The sequence below is a fragment of the Littorina saxatilis genome, linkage group LG8 (assembly GCF_037325665.1).
Source record: "Littorina saxatilis isolate snail1 linkage group LG8, US_GU_Lsax_2.0, whole genome shotgun sequence".
NCBI lineage: Eukaryota > Metazoa > Mollusca > Gastropoda > Littorinimorpha > Littorinidae > Littorina > Littorina saxatilis.
The window spans coordinates 38477840-38505311 of NC_090252.1; the positions used below are offsets into that span (position 1 = coordinate 38477840).

Here is a 27472-nt window from a genome sequence, read left to right on the forward strand (position 1 = left end):
CACGCTGTCCAACGACAAAGTCTCCAGCATGGCAGGTGAAGGGATCCTTGAAAGAATTTGCATTGACGCCCACGCATATTGCAGCCAGTATAGTCAATCTCAAAATCTCCATCCTTATCAGCGTAAATTGTAGTTGTTTCTGTATTATAAAAGAAATGTAAAAAAAACGTTGATGAACGAGTGACATTTGTGCGGCTCCTGTAAAGTGTCGCAAATGAGTGAATATAAGAAAACAGAGAAAAGAAAGAAGTTATTACGTACAAAAGTTAACCAATTCATAACAATGCAAGGCAACATTATACAAAGAGTGAGTCGACTATTTAAAGCAGATGTAATACACGCCTTCCTGTGCCCTAATCGACACAATGATCCCAAATGAAACACACAAAGTAATCGAACGTTATAACGACTGCAAACAAAAGCAAGCACTTTGCTATCAAAATGGCAATATTAACCTTTTTCGTTGACGGGAAATGAGGCATAACAGGGACGTTTGTAATTTAGGCTCAGCTCGCTTTTTCCCTTGGTCACAACACCATGGTCCATGTCCGTCCCGAAAAGAAAACAATAACCATCAAAGATTATGTACAATTTCTTAGCTTCTCGCAAATAGCATAAACAGGCACACTACAGTGAAGCTTTATTTTCACCCACTGTTGAATGTCGACATTGGACCCGTATACCGACCCCCGCGGGTTAGGGGGAAGAATTTACCCGATGCTCCCCAGCATGTCGTAAGAGGCGACTAACGGATTCTGTTTCTCCTTTTACCCTTGTTAAGTGTTTCTTGTATAGAATATAGTCAATGTTTGTAAAGATTTTAGTCAAGCAGTATGTAAGAAATGTTAAGTCCTTTGTACTGGAAACTTGCATTCTCCCAGTAAGGTATTATATTGTACTACGATGCAAGACCCTTTTGTTTATTTGGTGTTTAACGTCGTTTTCAACCACGAAGGTTATATCGCGACGGTTGCAAGCCCCTGGAGCAATTGTTTGATTAGTGCTTTTGTGAACAAGAAACAATTAACAAGTGGCTCTATCCCATCTCTCCCCTTTCCTCGTCGCGATATAACCTTGAACGGTTGAAAACGACGTTAAACACCAAATAAAGAAAGAAAGAACCCGTATACCGGGAAGAAAAATGTCGGTCCAAAACAAATGGAGATCGAGTCAATATGCCTCACCATTAGGATCGACATACTGCGTGTTTTAGAAAAAAAACCTGGTATAATGTTTAGTTTGTATGTTTGGTGGTGAATAGGTAGGTCTGTGGGTGGTTTGGCTGATCGGCTAGATTGCTAGCTGGTTAATTTACTTGGTGGGTTTCTGGTTGATCGTTGGCTATTCCGTTTGAACGTGAGCGGTTGTGTTAAAAATTTATGAATTATATATAGACTTGCAAGCCCAGTATATCCTTCAGGAAGACTTGACATTATGCTGGACCATAGGTAGATGATAATATATAATTGTAATGCACTTCTGGCTGAACAAAATAACGCTGTGTTGATCTTGCCGTGATCTCATTTCAACCTAGATGTGATATGCAGCTTGCTTCGTCCCGAAAACAATAGTCAACAATGATGAGAACAGCGTTGACAAAAATATTTCCGTGTAACTTGAAAATCTCAATCAAAAACTTTACATTGTGTAGGAAACACTGCGGAAATGATGTGGAAAAATATACTTAGACAATACACGACCTGCCATTGTGTTGTCATTATTGCGAAGAATAGACAAGAAAGTGGACAATGGTTTAACAATTATTTCGAAAACCACAAACATTCATGTGCAAAGCCCCGTATCAAAATACACTAGAGACATATGCCCACAAATACTTTATGCTCATAACAAAAGCCATACAGAATTTAAAATGAATACCCTGTTTGAGAAATATGGATGTATTACAGTGCACACAGAATGATATAAAGTACCAATACTGCTAAATGCATTGAAGGCAATACAATAATGAGCATTCAAATTATTACATATTATAAGCCATGAACGATACAGACACATATTGTGTTCAATGTGATGTATCTTGAAGTACACACACACACGCACGCACGCACGCACGCACGCACGCACGCACGCACGCACGCACACACACACACACACACACACACACATTGTTTTTCTGTATGCTTTCAGCCTGTCTTCTCTCTACTCTGAAACGGAAAATTCCAATATGGCAGCACCGCAAGAATTTAGAATTATTCAATAGACCCAATTAGCCATTTTAACATGTCTATCACCATGCATATGGAAATGAGTTTTATCTCAATGGAAGAAAACAAAAACATCAATTATGACTTTTATAGAAACACACACAGTTAGGAAAACACATCTTAAATTAAATTTGACAGCTTATTTAAAAGAACAAGGAAAAAAAGGTCGAGAAACAAACGTAAAAATGACAGGACACACAGGCTTGTTCTTAGTCTTAATTTCCAGATGTATGTGCGTTTAGCATCGACATGAGTAGGATGGGCACGCAAACGCGTCATGGGTGGATCAAGAAAACACAGTTTAAAACAATAATTGCGTGTGTTTGGAAACAAATTGGCCGGAAGACCGCATTTCCGGACTTTAACCATACTGAGTAAACGGCAGACACAGATACGGAACATCCAACCGACGTATAAAAGGAGTTGGGAAATATTTAGAGGGAAGCTAATCACTTCGATCATAGGGAAGTGATATATCTGTGGTTAGTAGAAAGTTTAATTCAATATCTGCTCTGCCTTTTACGCGTAAGATGAACACGGTGTAGCAGCTATGCCTTCCAGACAGCTGTTGATATATTGCTCAGTTATCTTGTTGGCAGAATTTTTTCTTATCCCGCACAGTGAATGTTGTAAGTATATCAATTTATGAACAAACGTTATTTTCAAATAGAAAAACCAAATACAAATGTGATATTCTGCTTGATGGTTACCTATTTCATATCCTTGATACAGCCATGCAGTTGTTTCAGCAGAAATGTTAACATATTTGGAGAAGGTCAAGGGAAAGATCCCCCCCCGCGGGTTAGGGGGAAGAATTTACCCGATGCTCCCCAGCATGTCGTAAGAGGCGACTAACGGATTCTGTTTCTCTTTTTACCCTTGTTAAGTGTTTCTTGTATAGAATATAGTCAATTTTTGTAAAGATTTTAGTCAAGCAGTATGTAAGAAATGTTAAGTCCTTTGCACTGGAAACTTGCATTCTCCCAGTAAGGTAATACATTGTACTACGTTGCAAGCCCCTGGAGAAAATTTTTGATTAGTGCTTTTGTTAACAAGAAACAATTGACAAGTGGCTCTATCCCCTCTCCCCCCTTTTCCCGTCGCGATATAACCTTCGTGGTTGAAAACGACGTTAAACACCAAATAAAGAAAGAAAGAAAGGGAAAGATGTGAAAAGTATTACATTAATACATTTTCTTTCATTTCACGTTGGGAAAACTAATATTCCAGGCAAAAATCAAGTTGGTGCTCTGCCATCAATAAATTCCACTATACGCCTACTACTAATGCACTAAACTAAGTTGTCATTACAAATCATATCCTAGCGTTTTCAATGTAGAGTTATACCAAAATAACTCTTGTGAAATGCATTAAACAAGCTTCTTTCTCTTTTCCTAGGTTTGACTTCCAACATCTACAACAACCCTGCAAACGTTAAAGCACAAACCGACGCGACCTTGAAGTTCACCATTTCTAACACGTGCAACAGTGCCTTATCAACGGTTAAGGTGTTAGTAAAATCAAATGATCCCTTACTGACGACTGTCTGTTTATTTCCCAACACCTCTTCCTCTCGTCGATGCACTTACAACGAGAGAACTGGCGAATACGCCGCCACGAAACGCATTGATGGTTTGGAGGTAGAATTTCAACTCATCGCAACACTGAAAAACGGTAGACGTTTCACGAAGTCTGTTGAAATTCAACACGAGAAATGTGAGTGACGGCAATACGGTTCACTTGATGTGTCATATAGTAAATGATTAGTGAGTGAATACGTTTGTTATCTATTTGTTATTTAAACAGGAATCATGTTTGTTTCTCTCTAGTGTAGTTTTTGATATTGTTGTTGTTGTTGTTGTTGTTGTTGTTGTTGTTGTTGTTGTTATGTGTCGTTGTTGTTGATGTTATTGTTGTTGTTGTTCAAACGAAATGTTTGACAAAAACGTCTTTGGATAACACTTGGAAACATTTTCATGAAAAGTTTCATAACGATCTGCCCAGTACATTTCTGGGAATCGCTCTCTCTACACACACACACACACACACACATACACGCACACACCCATGTATATATGTGGCCATTTCTGCGAAAAGGGACCCAGTTGACAAATTTATCGATTTTGAGTTTTTGATTTTATTTGACAGACTGTTATATTTAGAACGTGATGTGAAAATTTCAGACCTTGAAAAAATTTTTTCACGGAGTTATGACCCTTTTTCGGAGATACCCCCAAAATGACTTAAAATGGCCAAACTTTTAAAAACAAACTTTTGCCGGGAAATAGCAAGTTCAATCATCTGCCGTTATGACTTGTGTGGTTTTAGGTCAAAATAATGTTTAATTCCAGAGTTATTGCCCTTTTTGTAACGTTACCCTAATTTGTACTTTTCTCGTCTTTTTCTATCATTCTCTCCTCCCATGCAAAAGAAACAACAATCAGCCATATGATTTGTTTCTCAAATATCTCTTCTTCTTTCACACTACCTCTCCCCACTCCATGTTCTATTCTTTCTTCACCCACGCACATACAAACACAAACTATTTGAGGCTGTCTGCTGAAAACAATACCAGATTCTGCTGCTTGTCGACTTGAAGTTGTGGTACTTCTAAATTTCATAACAAGGATTAATTGTTCAGTTTTCATGGTCAATACAGCTTCCAGTTGTAGAAAGTATCATGGTGCTGTGTGTCCTTGCACACGTGGGTCTGTCAGTCTGTCCATCACTTCACTGAATTGAAAATGTCATCCCTGCACTCTGCTATCGAACGTCTCCCTTTACTTTCAACAAACTCAAATGCCAGTCAGGGTCAAACTTGATGTGGCCGACGATCAAGAAATTTTCAAAATGGATTCGTGGTGTTCATTCACACACAGAACTGCATGCCTAAGTATTGATGCACCATGCCGAAGACTGAAGTTGCTACCCTCCTCTGTACCGCTGCCTCATTCGCAAGGTAGAATTAAGACTTGCTTCTCTGAAACAGAGTTAATCAATATATTATTTACTAACTACTATTTGCACAGCTCAAGTCTGGTTTTGGGTACCTATATACTTGCCATTTCTAAGCTGGTCATGGTGATATTATTGAAAATGTAGTGTGTGTGTGTGTGTGTGTGTGTGTGTGTGTGTGTGTGTGTGTGTGTGTGTGTGTGTGTGTGTGTGCTTCTTTGTTGGAGAAAACAGCACATAAACACAAATATAACTGTATTTTCCCCCTTACCTGCTTTGTGGCCGGGCACTGCTGTCTTTAGTTGTTGCACTGTCCGGCGAATTGCTGGACTTGTTTGCTGTTCCACGCGAGCAAACTGAGAAAAAGAGAGTAACATTGGTTAAAAAAAAAGGGAGTTTAAAAACATACTACACAAACACACATACCACCATCATCACCAACATCATCATCATCATCATCAAAATCATCATCATCATCATCATAAAAATCATCATCGTCATTATCCTCTCTCTCTCTCTCTCTCTCTCTCTCTCTCTCTCTCTCTCTCTCTCTCTCTCTCTCTCTCTCTCTCTCACACACACACACGCACTCACACATACACACACTCACACACACGCACACACACACACACACACACAAACACATACAAACATACACACACACACACACACACACACACACACACACACACACACACACACACACATACAGAAACCTTCACACAACAAACACACACACACACACACACACAAGCCGCACACATACACACACACACACACAAACACACACACCCACAAAAACACACAAACACACACACACACACACACACACACACACACACACACACAAACACACACACACAAAAAACACACACACACATCGCACACAACACACACACTGCAGTCTATATGGTAACTTACCTAAAATTGTAGCCTGTCATAGATCTAAGTGGAGACAGCAAATGGTAAGAGCAACATGTTCTCATGTACGATGTCCGGGCGTTCAAACGATCAGGAAGAGGAAGACCTTGCTTCGCAATATGCTCTGGGAGAAGTCTTTAACCGATTTGTAGTGTGCGCAATTGTCATCATGAACGTTTACAACACCATCGTGATCAAAGTATCTGCTTCGACTTCGGAGTCACAAATGTCCGGGCGAAGTGCAACATAATTATTCTGAATCAACAGCATTGACCTCGTCAACAAAATCGTTGTCTTATCCCAAAGTGACTTCTGTCAGCAGAACATCCCGTGCTCAACTGAGAAGGTTGACTTGCCCTTCCACTATCCCAATTCACAGCTGCAAAGAAAGCGACAGTCGAACCACTGATCTAAATGTCAGTAACTTTAGCAAGGGAAGCAACTAAAGACGAAAACGGGGAGTAACTGTTCTTCATCGGGCAACTGCGTTTGTCGTCTGCTTCTTCGTACAGTGCTAGTCTACGGTCGCGTGAAAGTCAGATCTACCTGAACTATGCGTATAGATCATCATCCGTCTAGTGAAATGTGGCTGTGCGATGATTTGGCTACATCACTTTCCTGAATGTGCTTTTAGATGAAAGTTTATATCATTGTTAAACATTTTAAAAAAAATTGGTAAGTTGTTTTAACTTGACCAAAACTAGCGACGAAAAAATGCATCTCGAAGCACAACAAAACACTCTGTCGCCATTTTCGGCATGATCGCAGTCAACTCGTCATCGGTTCGATGTGTTTTTCCTGAGGAGGAATGAACATAAACATTTTTAGAAGTTTGTAATGTTGATCCCAAGACTATTTTCCATTTCTTTAAATTGGTGTTCATTGTGCTGATAACTCATTGAACGTTTTAGAAATTCAACTTGAAGTGGGCGTCAGTCAGCACAGCAAAGTTTGTTTACATTTTGCTCTAACTTTGACCCCGCGTTTCTCCAATCAGAGGCTTAGATCAACAGGGTCCCTTTTCGCAGAAATGGCCACATATTACCAGCCTACCTGAAAACATTTAGTCAGAACTTGAAAACATGCAATTAGTCTTTACAACATGGCGATAAACTGTATAGTGAAGTAAAATTGCTCTCCGAGAAAGGCAAATTCCTTAAACGAGATCAGGAATGGACTCACACCGTTTTACTGAAGATATAAGGATTTTGAATGTTCACGTTATATCTTTAATACATGTTGGAGGTTATTTTATGTGTATTGCCTTGTGGTCTTAACTTTCAGAACTTTAATTCACTTTGTTCAGGCGTTCGAGTCAACATCACTAACACCCCTGTCATCACAAAAAAGAGATCAAATGTATCCTTGGCATTCACTGTCTCCAACACGTGCGGCAGTGATGTTTCTACCGTGAAGGTGATGGTAAAGGAAGACAAGCCACCACACAGAACTGCCTGTGTGTTTGTCCACGATCATGGCACGTGCATTCCTTCAAATGGTTGTACATGCGGCGATGAAACAGGAGCGTACACTGTCACCAAACGTATGGATGGCTCTGAGAGAGGGATTGAACTTGTTGTGAAGTTGGCAAATGGTCAGAGCTTTCAAACAGAGGTTGGAGTGACACACGAGCGATGTAAGTCAATGCAAGCTATTTTGACATCTTCTTTGTTGTTTGATGGAATTAAACCTCATTTCAGTTATTTACTTTGTTGTTGCATGTGTATTATATTTGTATTTTAATCCTTAATTCGTTTATCAACGATCACTCATTTATTTCTGTAAAGTATTTTTTTTTAATTCAGATTTATTTCGACCCTCATGTATATATTGGTTTTGCTTTGATTGTGTAGATAATATGCATGCCTGTTTGATCGATATATTAAAACTAGCATCCAGATCCCGGATACGCCCGGGGTGACCATTAAAAGCATTTGAAGGCATGTGCTGCCCACTGAGAGTGTCACCATCAATTAAATTCCTACTTAAATGATTTTTATGAACTGAGTTACCTCCCTTTCTTGAGAACATTCCAGATAATTGACCAGCAGGTTCAACTAATCATGCTACACCCTTAGATGGGGTATGCTGGTATGATAAGAGTTACCTCCCGTCCATGGATAGCAAAGCAAGAGTTACCTCCCTTGCACTATAATAGGCTGTGTTCAGCTATATTGAGGTTCATTATCTGAGAAAGGAAACACTGAATCAAGAAACTAAAACCCAGGTGCACATCTGCGACACCTCAGCAGTGTGCATGCACACTATCTTGTTCTCTGAGGTATGGCGACCAAAGACACACACAGACACAGTCCACAGACACAGACACAGACACAGACACACACACAGACACAGACACAGACACAGACACACACACACACACACACACACACACACACACACACACACACACACACACACACACTTACATCCATATGTAATGAATGTTCAAGAAATTGTATCTGCTTATTTCAAGACCCACCACAGATCGAGAGCATTTCACTACTTTCTGATGGGAAAACGACAATAGACCCTGTTCCTCAAAACTCTTCCATCTCCATCGTCTGCTCATGGGACTTGGGTTACCCGCCAATAGCTTCACTTCCGCGTCTGAATGATCAACGTGGACAGCAGCTTGTGGTCACTCATAAGGCAAAGCCAGACAACGAGGTCCGTCACACGATGGACAGTGTCCAGTGTGAAGATGCTGGGCAGATTGTGTGTGAGACTGAGGATGGTGGCAGCAACATGACTTCGACTTTGCTGGTGAAATGTACGTCAGATATTGATCAAAGCTTATCAATCCAAAGACAAATAGACTGCCAATTTAACGTTCCAAAATTCAGAATAAAAAACAAGAAAGGTATGTTTTGTAAGAACGTATTTTATCATATTGAAATGCTGGTGCACTATGTTGGTCCTAGAAAATACACGTGTAACAGATAGAGTTAGTAATTGATTCCTTGTTTTCGTAAATAACAAATGGTTGACGTTTTTCTCTCACTTAATGATTATATGTCTGCATTAATTAATACACTAAATGATGTTATCTGTTTTCTCTACCACCTAGGTGCGCCAAGTTTGACAGCGGCAAAGAAGAAGTCCTTCAAGGTTAGCCCTGGTGGCAGTCTGTTTCTTCAGTTTCCTGTGCGCAGTCATAGTACCACCATACAGAAATGCGAGCTGTCAAAAGAGACACCCCTCGGAAAGCTCATCTTGAAGTCATGCAACAGGTTTGTCTGGAAAAAAAGTTGTAATGTACTCCAATTTACCCCTGAGCAGGCTGAGAGTAGAATTGTGTTTTGCTCTATCCCATTAACGACAGAAGAGCGATGTAATGAGTAGACATGGCGTTTACAAAATACAAATTGGCGTTTTCATGTTATCAAGTTATCAGCTAGGAAATCAGAGAGGTTTGTCATCGATCAGACGTTAAAAAGTAGCCATTCCCTCTGTTTATAAGCTTTCTTATCCACGTCCGTCATATATGGCAGATGTTACCGAGCAAGAGGAAGAGCGAAATTATACTTGGCAATATCGTTCTTATGATGAACCTAGCAAATAATTCCTACAGTTTTAGAAAGAGATAAAATCATATGAAAGTATTGAGGTATTATTATTATATTTTAAATAGACATACATTCCCTTCGGTTTAACATACCTTGTAAACAGGTCAGTACAAGGCTGTTGTATTGGATAAGAGAATTCTACGACCTGGACTTACACCTAACATTACCCGCTTGAATGGAAATGTTAAAGTTTAAATAATGTCACACATTACCATCACTGTCAATGAATGTGTTAGCAAATTCCAACCCAACTATACACCGAAAGCAAGAGGTACTCTCATCCAATATAAACGTCTGGGCAGATCTGTGATGCTCTGCAGGAAATATCCTATATTTTCAAGGTGAAAGTCACATACTTTCTAAACAAGTGTAACCATGTTATATGTTTACCGATATGCTAGCAACAATACACACTTTTCCTTGGCTGCTTAAGGCATTCACGCAGTTCCAGATATGATAAATTGCCTGTGACCTACACAAGCATGTTTTTTGCATGCTTACAGTCAGGCCTGGTACTACGCTTAGTAAGTGGTTTATTTGTACTTGCTTATTTTTTTCGATCTGGTTACCGTATTGTTGTTGTTTTTATTTGTTTTTTGTTGGTTGTTTTCAATTTTTTTGTTTTTTGTTTAGTTCTGATAAGCTTAGCAGGATCTCCACCAAATCTGATGCTGCTCTGCAACATCATAAACGTGACGGCGCAGCATGATGGGATATACTCCCTCCGTTTGGCAAATGATGCTGGCTTTGGCAATCCTCTCACTTTCGTGGTCAGCGTCGGAAATGCAAAGACTGCACAAGGTATACATCAATACATAAATACCTTTAGATTAATAACGATTTTTGCTGACCTAAAATCAATTCATCACCACGACATCCTAGCCCTTCTCCTTTTTCAATATATCGTCCTTTCTTCTTCTTACTTTTTTTGTATTCAAGGCAAATGAGTGATACTAATTGATTATCGTTGTATACAGTACTCATACTTTCATTTTAGCTTTCTTCCTTTCTCTTCTTGTATAATGTTAATTACTAATATCGCCTGTAGTTTTCTTACGTTACACTTATATTTGCTGATGGCAAAAAGCGCTGTTGACTAATTAATGATCTAGGATTGATGGCTTGCTTGACTGTTTATTTAATTAATGCTAGACTAATGAAAAACAAAAAGAAAGAAAGGGGGAGGTGTACATAAGGACAATATTGGTAAAATATAAGTGGATCAGAATGTAATGTTGCCGCACTTTGTTCTTTGTTTTTGATTTCTTTTGAAGATACTGAGGGCCAAAAGACAGCGTCATCGCTGGACGTCGAAAGAATCAGTCCAGGTAATAAATCCACATCTTGTAGAATGGATTGCACACATAGCTATAGCTCTGATTACATAACACAAAGACGCTGCGTTACGTGCATGAGTTGCGTTTTTTCGCCGCCAACTGTACATTTGCCGTGAAGTTGGTGACACTGCTATGTTAACACTTGGCGTCAGCGCGCCCTGGGTATAGCCGACTATACGGCGTGATGCTACATATACTTCAAGTACATTTGTACAGGTATCTTTTTCAGATGTTATGCAGCAATGATCTGGAAACAGTTTTAAAACCCGTCATTTGAATGTTCACTTGGGTAAAAAAAAAATCGTGACTTCACATGTCTTCAGAACAAAAATGATTGATACAGGTACTGCCGAAGTTTTATTTACATGTTACTCCTGGCGTAAATTGGCTAGTCATGACAAACATGAAAACAAAATTGAACTTTCACGCTGTTTTGCACTGACAGTGGTCATGGCCGCGTGCCTTTCAAAATACGCTGCGGTCACGCTTGGCTGGGCATCGCTGTGGCACATAAACCATCATAAAATTATCAAGCGTGTTTACAGGGCTAGACAATTTGCGGAAAATGTGCCTGTACATGTATCAATCATTTGTCTGTTGACATGCGAAGTCATGATTTTGTTTCGACACCAGTGAACAATCCTATGTCGAGTTTAAAACTGTTTCCGGATCATTGCATAACATCTAAAAAAAAATTGTGGTTGCAAAATGTGTCAACATAATTGTTTAGCTAAGTCATGGTGAAAGGGGATTTAGCATATATTCAGTTTCGACGTTTGGCCAACATTTTGACTCAATATTATTCACATTGCTTTACGCAACCCGCTTTAATAAATTGTATTATTGTGGACATAAAAAAGGTTCAATTGCATTTCTAGTTTTGTTTCAAAATGGTAATTTGAATTAAACTGTTTTGATAAAATGTGCCTACACAAGATTAAATTATTTCTCTAAGGCCTATATAGTTTTGCTCCCTTTTAAAACTGCCGAGAGAGTTTCAAGCAAACGTCTGTATGTGTCTGTGATGTGTTTTTTGTGCTTTATGTCGATTATTGTGCTATAGAAAAATTTGATTCCTAACGAAAACTCAGCCTTATGAACAATAATTATTCTAGTATTTATTCTTCTTGAAACTAACCACCTACCTCGGCTTTCATCTAACGGTCAATTTCATGTTCACAAGTAACGGTATCCCGTGGTGATACAAACATCAACACCCAATGGAAACTTCAATTCTTCACACTCCTTGGTGCGATGGGATTCGTCTTGCTCCTTGCTCTTTGCATTGCCGTCGGGATCTTCATTAAGAGAAGAGGTATGTAAACTACGATTGTGCGGGCGCGAGAGAGAGAGAGAGAGAGAGAGAGAGAGAGAGAGAGAGAGAGAGAGAGAGAGAGAGAGAGAGAGAGAGAAGAGAGAGAGAGAGAGAGAAAGAAGGCAGAGAGAGAGAGAGAGAGGCAGAAAGAGACACACAAAAAAAAGAGAGAGAGAGAGATAGAGAGAGGGGGGATATAGAAAGTTATAATAAGAAGAAAAGCAAAGTACAAAAGTCATACTTAAGAGGCTTGAGTGTTTCTATGATATCCCTCCGCTGGGTCTTAGGGGGGGGGGGGGGGATATAGAAAGTTATAAGAAGAAGAAAAGCAAAGTACAAAAGTCATACTTAAGAGGCTTGAGTGTTTCTATGATATCCCTCCGCTGGGTCTTAGGGGGGGGGGGGGGTGATATAGAAAGTTATAAGAAGAAGAAAGGCAAAGTACAAAAGTCATACTTAAGAGGCTTGAGTGTTTCTATGATATCCCTCCGCTGGGTCTTAAGGGGGGGGGGGGGGCGGGGGATATAGAAAGTTATAATAAGAAGAAAAGCAAAGTACAAAAGTCATACTTAAGAGGCTTGAGTGTTTCTATGATATCCCTCCGCTGGGTCTTGACTAATCTATTTATCTCGACTGAATATTATGCTGATACAGGCTTTCTATTTCCTATCCCATGAACGTTCAGACGTCATCTATCAGACGCCGTCGGGAAACTCAGGGGTTGTGATTGGATACTGTCACACACCCCTATTTCGGCAATCGGTCCATATTTCGCTGGTTATGATGACCGGCAGGTTACTGCGTTGCCCGTAGGTGGTGATCCGCTACCGACAATGGAACAAAGCTGGACCTTAAAAGGGTTTCTGGTCCATCAGCGTGAAAGACGTCTCTTTCACTGCACTGGCCTCAACAAATGTTTTTGAACCGAATAAACAATGCATACAAATCAGAGGAATGTACTGGTTGTACCTGGCCCAGCAACCAGATAGCATTTAATTTAGCTTAAGGAAATAGCACCTATATGCCCACCTTTTAATTATACTCGTACATGTATTAGGTTTTTGGATGAGGAATAGCACATACCATATTACCAACTTCAACACGTATCAAGACATAACTTGGTGCCGATGTATACTTCTGGACATTGTAATCCAAATCAAACTTTGTCTTTTGCAATATCATATCACATTTTAAATAATACAATGCTAATGACAGGCTCTACATCAAGACATTTTCCGCCTCCCACCCCTCACATGTTCAGACGTCGAGCACCAGACGCCGTGATGTTCCACGTACAGTCTGCACCACAGAACCACCGAGATTCCTTCATCAGTGTGCATGACCACATCTATTCTGACATCCCCGACGAAGAAGATGCAAGTAAGAATACGGTTGATTGCCATATCTTTGTGAACAAAACATCAAACCCACATGTTCGACAGGTACTTGCATATGAAATGAGCAATTAGTAACGATTTTTGAATGTGTGTATCTTTAAAACTCACTGACGATTACCATTTATTTTCGACCGATTGCCAAGCATTTTCAAAGTAAATATGCTTGTTGTTATATTTCTGTATTTTGTAGCAACAGCACTTGAACGTGTGTACCTTTCAACGTCACATTTTGTAGAAGAAAACAACCCCATGAATGCCATTTTACAGACTGTAGCATCACCTTGTCCAGTTAACCAAGCATCAATAGAAATGGGTGGCCGAGTGGTAACGCACTTGCGCTCGGAAGCGAGTTCGACCCTGGGTCAGGACGTTAGCAATTTTCTCCCCCCTTTCCTAACCCAGGTGGTGGGTTCAAGTGCTAGTCTTTCGGATGAGACGAAAAACCGAGGTCCCTTCGTGTACACTACATTGGGGTGTGCACGTTAAAGATCCCACGATTGACAAAAGGGTCTTTCCTGGCAAAATTGTATAGGCATAGATAAAAATGTCCACCAAAATACCCGTGTGACTTGGAATGATGGGCCGTGAAAAGTAGGATATGCGCCGAAATGGCTGCGATCTGCTGGCCGATGTGAATGCGTGTGTAAAAAAAGTTCCATCTCACACGGCATAAATAAATCCCTGCGCCTTGAATATGTGCGCGATATAAATTGCATAAAATAAAAATAAAACAAATAAAAAAATAAATCCCTGCGCTTAGAACTGTACCCACGGAATACGCGCGATATAAGCCTCATATTGATTGATTGATTGTATGTACAATTAAGTTTGATTGTTTTAATTAGTTGTATGTGCATCTTCAGAATGTGTGTACCGATGCATTGTGGAAGTCTACGTGGTGAAACATATAGACACAATAGAAAATTGATAGCCGGACTATTGTAAGCAAAGACAAAATAGTCATTGTTGCTAGATAAGAAAATACAATGTTAGGTTTTCTTCCTTGTGTTAAAATCATTACAATATTGTGGAAGTCATTATTAAAGCGTCAGACTGATCATGAGGACTCAAATCAGATGCTTAAATTTTGCACTCATCGTTTCACAAAATAATGGTGCCAGTTTAAGAGCATCCCATTTTCTAACTAAGTATAACATTCTTCCTCGTGTAGTACGACAAAAATGGGTCCTTGGCTCATTGGACAACCAACCCGTTTGCTGTAGAGTACAACTGCAGCTCCACCTGAAAAGTTCATAACCATGTCATAACAGTTGGTGCATGGATGGGAGCACAGATTAGCAAGTCATGCAGCACTCGACATAGAACACTTTATTATCTCAACGAGGAGAAACTCAGGTGTGGTGTATACAGCATTAGAATAAACAACATAAAACGTAAGAACATAAATAAAATATCGAGGCTCAAATAGTCCACTCATGATAGTCAAGATTAGGACGACAATATCAAAACAAATCTCTCTCTCTCTCTCTCTCTCTCTCTCTCTCTCTCTCTCTCTCTCTCTCTCTCTCTCTCTCTCTCTCTCTCTCTCTCTCTCTCTCCCTCCCTCCCTCCCTCACTCTCCATCTCTCTCGCTCCATTCATACCACATTACGTCACAAGCAGACGCGCGGGCTCACCCTCTTAGAATGCCACGCTGACCTGCTCTGTTGAAATTTTGCATGCTGATAATGCTGAAGAATCAAACAAGTCAGCGTATTATTACAATTCTGAGTTAACTCTAATGTCTTCTGTTGCTATAGCATCATGTATATCTTTTTTCTAGCTCCTTCAGACAGTATCGTGGCGTCATCGAATTCTTCATCAGTGTCAGACAGCACTTTCGCCAACGAGCACCTTGCTGCTATTGCATTTCCTTCGTCAGAGAGCAGTGAACTTGATGACGATCGTCATTTCTGCACTTCTGCGCTGGAAATCTCGGCGGATTGTGTCACCGTACATTCCTGGCCTTCTGCTCCAATAACAACCAGCATGGCGAGATCTGAACCACCATATGAAAACATGACACCGACATTTCCAGAGCCAGACAACATCCCACCGAGTGTCGTTGCTTTTCCAGTGTCAGACAGCACTTCATCCAACGATCAAAATGCGTCTGTCGCCATTAACTTGTCAGAAAACAGTACTTCTGACGATCATCTGCTTTCCAGCTTCTCTGCTGTGGAAACAACGACGGATAGTATCACAGGAGACTCCTTGCCTTCAGCTGCCTCCCTGAGGTCTGAGCCACCGTATGAAAACACCATGTCGACTTGGCTTGAGCCAGTCACCAACCTACATTCTACGGAGGCTTCTCCAGCATCAGATAGCGTGTTGTCCACCACCCAGCCGGCTGCTAACGCATTCCCTTTACCAAATATCAGAGTACATGACAATCATCCAGGCACTTCTGCAGCAGAAGCAGATACAGATACTGTCACGGTTCGTTCTTCACGTCCAGCCCTTACGATGACCACCAGCTCAACGTCCGAACCACCATGTGAAAACACCATGCCGATACCACGAGAGCATGACAACACTTTGCCTGATGATTATCTGCACCCCATCGCCTCTGCTGATGAGGTAGCTACACCTACACCTGCAGCCAAGACTGCAGGTCTATCTGCCATGAACAGCTGCACTGCATCAAAGTGTGAAGGGACACTATACGAGAATACCGTGACTCTCTCCAAGAAAACATTGAACACCCTCCCTGGTGATTACCTCCATCCTATCGCCTCTCCTCTAGAAGCAATTACGACAGTGTCTACCACAGTCGCCGTTACGTCAGAGACAGTTTCCACCACGAAAATCCAAGACAAACAAAGCTGTACAACAGAGGAGCAAAAGTGAGTTGAACAGCTTCCCTCGGCTGTGTTACTGAAACGCATTGATTCAACCATCAATAATATGTCACAACAAAAACTCTTCAGACTTGTCCTGAAACTAGAAACAATGACAGTGAAAAACTGCTACCCGTCCTCATCTCTAATCGCAGCCACTTTAAAGATTGCAAATATCAAAGGAAACCCATTCAATGCAAAAGGACACACATGAAATGGTTTACACTTCCCGTACAGCAAAGTCTTTGTTCCTACACATGCCTTAGTATATACTGCTCTAGGAAATATTCAAGTTAGATCAACTTGAATAAACCCTTCAGATAAAGAAAGCTATTGCTCAATGGGTTCAGTTCTTAGCATACTTGGTAGAGGGCACAATGCAGCTGAACTCCCGCCATCATTACGGCAATTTGCCTACAGTGCTTCCCTTAGTGCCAAAACAACGTTCTTGTTGATGTGCCACATTTCACCTGATTCTGTGTGAACTGCTCTAACGAGACAGATGGTAACCCATTTCTTCGTGCTTTTGATAATGTGCCTGCGTCCTTCACGTCTTTCACAACCGAATGATGAGATCTTTCAAAACACCTTGGCCATTGGGAATTAAGGACCTGCGCTTTCAGTGCTACACAACACTTGCCAATTAGTGTAAGGGTCAATTCCACGCCACATTGCCCTGTCCAGTCTGTATTAGGACTTTATACCCTGTCCAAATTGCACAGACAAATACAGTCACACACACAGACACACACACAGACAGACACACAGACACACACACACACTCTCTCTCTCTCTCTCTCTCGGTCTAAAATCCTGATGTTTTTGAGTTCGAGTTCGAGCGCGCAATAACGGTTTAGGCGCATCGATCAGATATTCAGCAAATACTTCGTTTTAGAGTTCTTAAAGGCACAGTAAACCTCCCGTAAACCATCACAGATACTGTCAGGCTTTTACACACAGTACAAACACCCTTCCATTTGAACGCTCACCAAACGGGAACATCCTAGGTGCCCTACGTAAAGAGCGAGCAATTTTTAAAGAATTAATTTTGCGCCGATTGCTCAGAGACAATCGGACCGTGGTGCGTTTTGGCGCTAGACCTAACTTTTAAAATCTAAATAATAAATTGACAGCTTGTTACACAAACATTCTTAAATCATAAAAGAATTCTTTTTTCATCAAGACAAGATCAGTTCAATTCGAAGTTTTGAAAGTTTGAAAAAAGAAAAGCCCGGAAGCAGGGTCACGCAAGATCGTGGTTCTCGTAGCAGACGACGGTTTATAGCTATCGCCAGTTCCTCTGAACAGTCAAAAGCCATCGCTAGAGTTCTTGTGAACCACAGCCGTTTGTTTCGTGCATAGTCAGAGGTACATAATAACGTGCTATTGCAGATAAGCTCACATCGAGTCGCATTCAAATTACTAACTGACGACTACATTGTGAAAAAGGGAAACTGGATCACACGGGTTCACGATGGCTCAGGGGTAAGATAAACCACGCAAAAATAAATTCTTTGAAAATTGATCGCTCTTTACGGAGGGCACCTAGGATGTTCCCGTTTGGTGAGCGTTCAAATGAAAGGGTGTTTGCACTGTGTGTAAAAGCCTGACAGTATCTGTGATGGTTTACTGGAGGCTTACTGTGCCTTTAATTGATTCTCTTTTTGGGGGGATATTTTATCATGTGAGTTATTTCTTGATATGTAAGTACTACTGTTTGCTGTTGACACTAACTAATCTTGGACAAACGTCTGTTATGTAATACTTAACTGAATTTTGTAAAAAGAAGCTCTACCATGTTGTAATCTCTGATTTTAATATTTTAATTTGTTTATAAACTGTAGTTGTAGTAGCTGTTATTGTTGTGAATTGTTATTGTTGTGGTTAGAGTTAATTGATTGTACTTTTGTTTTGTTTTGGACGTACCTGTTTGGATGTATACGTATGTGACAAGATGATCAGTGTGAAAGTGATCTTCAAGCGCAAGAGTTAGAACAGAGCTGAACATCTTAATTTGCATTTCGTTTTGGTAAATATAAGAGTAAAGCAGTTGTAACTCTTTTTTTTATTATCTTCGCTGATTTTGCTGATCGATTTGTTTTGTGTATCGTTCGATTATTTTATATGAATAGAATAATGTTGGCTTCACCGGTAAAATGTAAATATCATCTTCATCAGTATGTTTTATTACAAAGACAGTATACATAACGACTGTTTTGGTCGTTTGTGTTGTGACTTTAGCCTCGCTAAATAGTATTGTATATGTTTGCATGTGTAAAATATCATTACATTTTGACAGTGTTTGAATGTTGGTGTATCCCACTTGTTGTTGTTGTTGTTATTGTTGTTGTTGTTGTTGTTGTTGTTGGTGTGTGTGTGTGTGTGTAGTCTACAATGACCAGGAAGGCCATTATTATCTGATATTTAACATTGTTTCATATTATTTTATTTCGTGCTCATTCACCACATTCTGTGATCGCACATAATCGATGTACATTATACGCATAAAACAATGTGCATGCTGATGTTGCTTTCAATTTGCGAGGTGCAACATAAATCGTATGGTACTTATGAAGTTGACAAGCATTGTTAATTGTAACAGCAGCCTAAGATGTTTCTGATATATCTTTGTTGTTGTTGTTGTTGTGGTGGTTACGATCATTTAATTAAAATCAGTAGTATTACTTTCTTGTTTTTATGCGTGTGTGAAAGTGCATGTTTGTGTGAAAGTGCATGCGTGAGAGAGTGTGTGTGTGTGTGTGTGTGTGTGTGTGTGTGTGTGTGTGTGTGTGTGTGTGTGTGTGCCTGTATATATATGTATATATATATGTGTGTGTGTGTGAGGGTGTGTGTGTGTAAAATTGTCAATATACAATACAAACAATAATAATATTGACCACACACTGACACACACTACATGCACGGCTTAATGCAAATGTACTGGACCAATACGAATGCCTCATGCAAAACAGAACAGGTACATATCTTATTAGTTAAGGAAAGTATAATAGCAATGACGTTTTCAACATTACAGCGTGAAAATGATATTGTGCTAAACAGCTAAGTGGAGGGCCTTTACAGGCATAGAACGTTTGAATGAATTAACACGGGATTGAATGCTTTAGTTGGGGTATATATACGTAAATGCGTGCACTGATTGTTTGACAGAGTTTATTTAGTTTGACTTTGAGAGGCTGTGTTTAACAAAACATAACTGTTAAATCAACTCCAGACTTTCAATTCCAAAACAAGTCCAAGAGAGCATGGACATAACATTGATATAAATTACGCTGTTTTGATTTCTGCGTCTCACCCTGATCCCATTTCAGCCTAGATGTGACATATAGCTTTCTTCGTCCCGAGAACAATAGTCAACAATAAAAAACGCTGGCGCTGGACCCGAGTACTCTTCAGACTGGCTCGCTCCCCCAGTATGAAAGTTTTTGTCTTGTGCACGTGGATTTAAAAAAAAAATTATTTATTTATTTTACACAATTAAAAAAAGTATTAGAGTAAAATAAAACATTAAAACGTTCATAATACACAATAGTAAACAAGAATTAAAAAAAAAAAATTTGACCGCCCATGCCGGGAATCGAACCCGGATCACTTGGATTTAAAAAAAAAATTATTTATTTATTTTACACAATTAAAAAAACTATTAGAGTAAAATAAAACATTAAAACGTTCATAATAAACAATAGTAAACAAGAATTAAAAAAAATCTAAACAACGAAGTAACTGTGGTAAGATGAACAAAGTTAAAAAACAAAGAATTAAAAAAAAAAAAAAAATAGACCGCCCATGCCGGGAATCGAACCCGGATCACTTTGGCCATAGACTCTCTCGTGCTCTCTGTCTCTCTTTCACCGAGACCAAACCTTGCATTGTAATTTCTTTGCCGAGACCATATCCCCACCCGTTGTCTGGCTTGCAAATCATGCTTTTCTCGTCACTGCGTGACGTGTTCGGCTGAGGCCGCCCAATTCTCCCCTTTAGTTCAGGCTGTTCGCAAAGCGACCAGCCTCCCACCGCAAAAACTCCCCCCGTTAAGAGTCGTTTTGGTGGAATATTTCGCATTTAGGTCCCAGGTAACATTATGAAGTTTTAATACGATCAATCGGACATATTATCAAGTTAGTGTATCAACTTTTGAACGAACTGCGCCCAGTAGTTTCCCAGCAATAAGCTGTTAAGTCGAGACAGACAGACAGACAGGTACACACACACACACACAGACACACAATTAAAGTCTGTTGGACCCTAGTACTGCGTACTCGGGGATAATGAGAACAGGTCTTGAAAAATATTTCCGTGTAACTTTTAAGCCTCAATCAAAAACTTTACATTGTGAAGGAAACACTGCGGAAATGATGTGGAAACATACACTTTGACAATACTGGACCTACCCTTGGGTTGTAACAATTGTGAAGAATAGACAGGAAAGGGGACAATGTTTTGACACTCCTTTCAGAAACCACAACATACTCACGTGCAAAGACCAGTGCTGTATCAAAAGATACTGTTAAAGTCACATGCCCACACATACTTTTTACGCGCAGAAGAAAAGCCATAAATAAAAAAACTAAATTGTTTCTGTAAATGTTGTTTGGGAAATGAGGATGTCGTACTGTGCAAACAAAATTACATATGGTAACATAAGTGCTAAATACAAGGCACTGTTTTGAACACAACAAAACCTTTAAAAAACCCATTAAAATCTTATTAAAAAAACATAAACATGAACGAAACAAAACAAATCACTAATGGTGTATCCTAGAAAAATCACACTTTTCTGGGGTGCGTTAGAACCTGTCTACTTTGTTATCGTATCTGTAAACGAAAACGCAGACTTCACAGCCGGCAGCACCTCAATAATAATTATTATGCATAATGAAGTACTTACATAATTGGCCATGTAATGACCACGCACATTACCATGCATATTGAAATTAACCTTATGGTAACAAAGCAAACGATAACTTCCCGAAAAACAAATCGAGTGTGACTTGTTTAGAAATACACAGAGGAAAACACATCTTAAATACTGTTTGGCAGCCAAGATAGCGGAAAAAAGGAAAAGTGGCGAGTAACGTACAAAGAATCTACAGGTAAAGCATTTCTCATCATTTTCAGTTGGGTATAAACAAAATGGGCCGGGCACGTAAATACGTAATGGTTGGATGGAATGAACATTTACACAAAATATATCGAGGGTTCTTCTTATGAACAATTTCCGGAATTCCGCATTTCCGGGCTTGCCGCATCATGCGTAAATCAAAAGCACAGATGCGCTATCACAGACATATAGTATAACAATGAGTTGGGGAAATATTTGAAGGGAAGCTGATTACTTGTATAACAGGGAAATTATATAATTGTGATTTGTAGAATATTGAATTCAGTGTCTGTTTTGCCTTTCATGAGTAAGGTGAATACAGTGCAGCAGCTATGCCTTCAAGACTGTGGTTTTGCAATTGTTCAGTAATATTGTTTGCAGCATTGCGTCTTATCAAGAGCAATGAATCATGTAAGTATATACATTTATGAACGTCATGTATTTGCAATATGTAAATAAATTGATTTTGTATGATACTTTCCAGTGTTTTATACTTTAATCCAGTTATACGTCTTTATTAACGTGAATGGTAATATATCCGGTTTATACCGTTACAGAAGTGAACATCTTCAGTCACGACAAACATTATATCAAACTGAGATGAAGAAATATGTAATTCATGAACTTCATACGCGATTACCAGTACAATACGACATAACACTACTAATGCCTGATAACAGACATGTTTTTATTTATTGTAGTCTAGAATTTGTTTCCAAAATGTGTTCTGAATCCTGGGATTTAACAACACATTTCTCGTTTTATCCAGGCTTGAATTCCAAGGTGAGCAGTGACCCCATCACCGTTGACAAACGGTTGGAAGTCAACTTTACATTCACCATTTCCAATAAGTGCGGAAGTGACCTGAATATTGTGAAGGTGTTGAAGAAAACAGAAAACTCACCACTCACAACTCTCTGTGTGCTTTTGCACGAAAATAATGCCTGCATTCCGTCAAAGGGGTGCACCTGCAATAAAGAAACCGGGGAATATTCTGTCACAAACCGTATTGGCAGTTCTGCATTGGATTTAGATCTTATTGCAGAACTGCAAGACAAGAGGGTCTTCACAAAGTCGGTTGGGATACTGCGTGAACAATGTGAGTAACTGCAACATTATTTGCTGTGGGAATGGGTGTGCGAGTGACAGATTTGCTGAGTGAGTCACTTGATGCGTTCATCATGCAACAGTGATGTTGTGTTGATTCATTCTATACTTCTTTCTCTCTTTTTTTTGTTGATCTCCTTCTTTCTACTGCTGTTGCTTGCATTTAACTATAGTCATAGTATGCTGTAGCAGCCATAGGAGCAGTAGTTCTTACTTTGATGCTTTTGTGGGGTCCTTTTTTGCTATCGTGTCTTCCTTTTTATCTTCCTTTCATTATTTTTTGATATTTGTTTAATTATTCTTTCTATTTTTCTATTGTGTCTTCCTTTTTATTTTCCTTTTATTATGTGTTGTTGTTTTCTTTTGTTTTCTTTTGTTTATTTGTTACTGTATTTTTGTTCTTAAAACACGTTTTCCCCAATGCTACCCAACGTAATTCTTCTACATCTTTATTTATTGCAGAGCGCACAATTGCATTTGTATATATTTCAGTCACTAAAATTTCTTTCACAATTAAGTCTAAATGCTTCCTCCACTTGTTAGGTAAAACAAACAAGCTTTCTTCAAAAGACTCTCTTAATTCCATCTTAATTTCCATCTGAAATGGCCCACTCGAAGTTGATTTATTGTGTTTCATTTCGTCTTTGGCTTTCTAATTACTATATGTGTCATAAGCAAGCAATAGATGATTTCGTTTACAATTTGACATTCCAGGCAAGGCAGTCAGAGTACTTGACTCATGAGTTTGAGTATTTCTAAACATAAGTGTATGAACGTAAGTGTACGTTTTGATAAACAAAAATCGTGATTAGGCAAATAGACAGAAAAATATCCCGCTCCAGTGAAAAGCCTATGAGAGTTTGCTTACATGTCGACTTCAGCAAAGACAGAAATAATGTTGGATGACAGACTAAGAATGTACTTGTCACTTTGTCACTAATTTTTGAAAGAAGACCAAATCCATCCATTCATGGTGTGTGTGCAGATCCTCCAAGCATCGAGAGCATTTCAGTTCACACAAAAGGGAAATATGTAGACGGGCCGGTTCCTCAAAACTCTTCAGTTACCATCGTCTGCACATGGAATATTGGTTATCCACCCTCGACGTCACGTCCGCGTCTGAGGGACCAACAGGGAAAAGAGCTTGAGGTCAATCATACACCACAGAACAACGAAATCCAGCACAACATGGACAATGTCCAGTGTGGGGATGCAGGAGAGATCGTGTGTGAAACTGAGGATGGCAAAAGCAGCATGAATAAAACCTTGCTTGTGAAATGTACGTCAAACGTATGAAATAATATTTCATTCTGAATATAAAAAGACTCGATTTATTCTGGAAACGTTATTGTTAATGACATAGTTTTAAGTATTGTACACGGTTATTAACTTGGCATTTTCATCACGAAGATGATCGTCTATCGGTCTTACCTGCTGACGAAAAACAAAAGAAAAAAACCACCCTATAATTATACAAAGAGTAATGGTGATGTTTAGTACTACGTTTTATGCTGCTTGTGTCTGAAAAACACCTTGCCTTTGTGTACGACTAGGGGAGAGCATGACATGTTTGTTGGTGTTGTTGTATGGTGTTGTTTGTCAATATACGATGACTGTTTTACTTTCTATTCTTCTCACACTTAGGCGCACCAGAGTTCACTGTGGCCAAGAAGACGTTATTCGATGCTGCCCTCAGTGACAGTCTTCATCTCCGTTTTCCCGTTCGCAGTCACAGTACATACATAAAAGAATGCGAGCTGTCGAAAAATACGCCCTCTGGAAGACTAATCTTCAATTCATGTCGCAGGTTTGTCTTTAAGTGCACACATTGCAGCGCCCTACAAATTAGCACCAATAGAAAGAGAACTACATTTAATTGTGCTATTTTCCTTTGAGGAGAGAGGAGAAATCATAATTGTGTAGACCCCTCTACATCTTACGTGGACGTATTAGGACATAACTATCTAGGAGTGAAACTAAAAACAATTCATAAATTGGATGAGTTCTAAAGGCAGAATGTCCCCTTCAGAATTCACCATGTTTTTGTTTCACTGTCTTTCTGACCAAAACTAGAAATTGATTTGAACTGTGAGCAACACTGTTTACTCATGAAGGGCCCTTTGAGCTTGTACGTTGTATTGAGTTTACTGAAAAAATCGATACAGCCTAGAATACACATTTTGGAGATTATACCACCGATAGCATTCATGCTGAAAGCTGCCAAATAAAGTTTGTTAAATGTGCAATTTTCCCCGTTTCCGGGATAAATTCACATATTTCCAGAAATGTTGTTATATTAAGTGTATCCCTGTCGCAATCAAAACAAATATTTCCTGAATGTGTGTTTATTTCCTGATTATTCTAATTGCCTGGAAAATATACATGGAACTGTTGCACACTTACATAAGAATTGCAGACAATGGAATTTAAGGTCTTATTCGAGTTTTCTTTTCTTCTTTTTTTAGTTCTGAAAGATCCTTCAGCTTGAAAGGAACCCCTCCAAGCTTGATGTTACACTTCGACATCATAAACGTGACAACAGAGTTTGGTGGAAACTATGCACTTCGTTTGGCTAATGATGCTGGATTCGGCAATTCTTTGACTTTCATGGTCAACGTCATCAATACATTTGGAGAGGGTGTGTGTAAAGCCTGACAGTATCTGTGATGGTTTACGGGAGGCTTACTGTGCCTTTAATGAAACATTTAAAGTCTGCACAAAAATATAGACCTTGATGAGAGTAATTAGGCGCAAAAAACCACACCTCTTGATCTCATTAATTGTCCCAAAAACGGTACGCTTGTTTCATCTCAAACATATCAAAAGTAATTCATTTCTAATACAAAATAGAAAACAGTATTTCTTCGTGATGATGTATAAACAGTTTTCAAACAAAAAAGTTATTGGCTGAGCTTTGAAGGTAACAGTTGATTGCAAATACCAACACCCCAAAATTCGCAAACTGCCGCCTCTTCAAAATTAAGGATAAGAAACTCTGAATTTAACTGGTTGTGCAATTTGGTTAGGGCCTCCCTAGTCCAATTAAGAACAGAAATCTGAACTCAATGTTAATGCCAGCAGTGGATTCCAATAAGCGTCTCAAAAGTAAGATAGTGGGCTTATATGGGTTAATATCAAAGACAGTTTTATACAATATAACTTTTATTTGCAGATTGTACAGATTTTAATGCAGAATCAACTACAGGCCTAAACACAGACCACACGAACACTGGCGCCACTGGCAATGCACACCACTTGGGTATGTGAATTGCATTACTGTGCCAGAGGAAAAAGCAATATTGCGTGTTGCTCTTTTTTATATTTAGTCAAGTTTTGACTAAATATTTTAACATCGAGGGGGAATCGAGACGAGGGTCGTGGTGTATGTGTGTCTGTCTGTCTGTGCGTGTGTGTGTGTGTGTGTGTGTGTGTAGAGCGATTCAGACTAAACTACTGGACCGATCTTTATGAAATTTGACATGAGAGTTCCTGGGTATGAAATCCCCGAACGTTTTTTTCATTTTTTTGATAAATGTCTTTGATGACGTCATATCCGGCTTTTCGTGAAAGTTGAGGCGGCACTGTCACGCCCTCATTTTTCAACCAAATTGGTTCAAATTTTGGTCAAGTAATCTTCGACGAAGCTCGGACTTCGGTATTGCATTTCAGCGTGGTGGCTTAAAAATTAATTAATGACTTTGGTCATTAAAAATCGGAAAATTGTAAAAAAAAATAAAAATTTATAAAACGATCCACATTTACGTTTATTTTATTCTCCATCATTTGCTGATTCCAAAAACATATAAATATGTTATATTCGGATTAAAAACAAGCTCTGAAAATTAAATATATAAAAATTATTATCAAAATTAAATTGTCCAAATCAATTTAAAAACACTTTCATCTTATTCCTTGTCGGTTCCTGATTCCAAAAACATATAGATATGATATGTTTGGATTAAAAACACGCTCAGAAAGTTAAAACAAAGAGAGGTACAGAAAAGCGTGCTATCCTTCTTAGCGCAACTACTACCCCGCTCTTCTTGTCAATTTCACTGCCTTTGCCATGAGCGGTGGCCTGACGATGCTACGAGTAAAATGGCATTGCGTTTCATTCTGTGAGTTCGACAGCTACTTGACTAAATATTGTATTTTCGCCTTACGCGACTTGTTTTTATATTTAGTCAAGTTTTGACTAAATATTTTAACATCGAGGGGGAATCGAAACGAGGGTCGTGGTGTATGTGCGTGCATGTGTGTGTGTGTGTGTCTGTGTGTTTGTGTAGAGCGATTCAGACTAAACTACTAGACCGATCTTTATGAAATTTGACATGAGAGTTCCTGGGTATGAAATCCCCGAACGTTTTTTTCATTTTTTTGATAAATGTCTTTGATGACGTCATATCCGGCTTTTCGTGAAAGTTGAGGCGGCACTGTCACGCCCTCATTTTTCAACCAAATTGGTTGAAATTTTGGTCAAGTAATCTTCGACGAAGCCCGGACTTCGGTATTGCATTTCAGCTTGGTGGCTTAAAAATTGATTAATGACTGGGGTGTTGCAGGTAGCTTTGTTTCCTCCTTGGGGATGAAGCTACCAGGGGAAGGGATTGTGTTGGAGGTGCGGGTAGAGGGGTAGCCCTCCCGGTGCTCCCCCTTGGACCTCCCTAGTCTAGGACCCTGGGTCTTC

General features: G+C 39.4%; 2 protein-coding genes and 1 long non-coding RNA gene across 3 annotated transcripts in view; 1 reads left to right on the plus strand and 2 right to left on the minus strand.

Annotated features, from left to right (window-relative positions):
• Window positions 1-646, minus strand: part of LOC138973468 (uncharacterized) — a 12142-nt gene extending 11496 nt beyond the window's left edge. The window contains exons 1-2 of the mRNA XM_070346185.1: window positions 456-646; window positions 1-139 (exon numbers count right to left, since the gene is read on the minus strand). The exon at window positions 1-139 is cut by the window's left edge and continues 96 nt beyond it. Of these exons, the coding sequence (XP_070202286.1) occupies window positions 1-139; window positions 456-482 (166 nt within the window). The 5' untranslated portion in view covers window positions 483-646. The remainder of the gene's footprint in view (window positions 140-455) is intronic.
• A 4075-nt stretch (window positions 647-4721) lies between these two features.
• Window positions 4722-7130, minus strand: LOC138972302 (uncharacterized). The gene is made up of 3 exons (XR_011457544.1): window positions 6102-7130; window positions 5452-5536; window positions 4722-5205 (listed from the first exon to the last, which is right to left on the minus strand). It is a non-coding gene; the product is annotated as an uncharacterized lncRNA (long non-coding RNA).
• Window positions 7131-11203: 4073 nt separating this feature from the next.
• On the plus strand, window positions 11204-26052 carry LOC138974630 (uncharacterized). Its single transcript, XM_070347355.1, has 9 exons — window positions 11204-12322; window positions 13538-13702; window positions 15503-16565; window positions 21618-21670; window positions 22060-22089; window positions 22448-22597; window positions 23771-24064; window positions 24430-24519; window positions 25958-26052. Exons 1-9 carry the CDS (start codon window positions 12262-12264, stop codon window positions 26050-26052), a joined length of 2001 nt encoding a protein of 666 aa, XP_070203456.1. The 5' UTR covers window positions 11204-12261.
• The last annotated feature ends 1420 nt before the right edge of the window (window positions 26053-27472 follow it).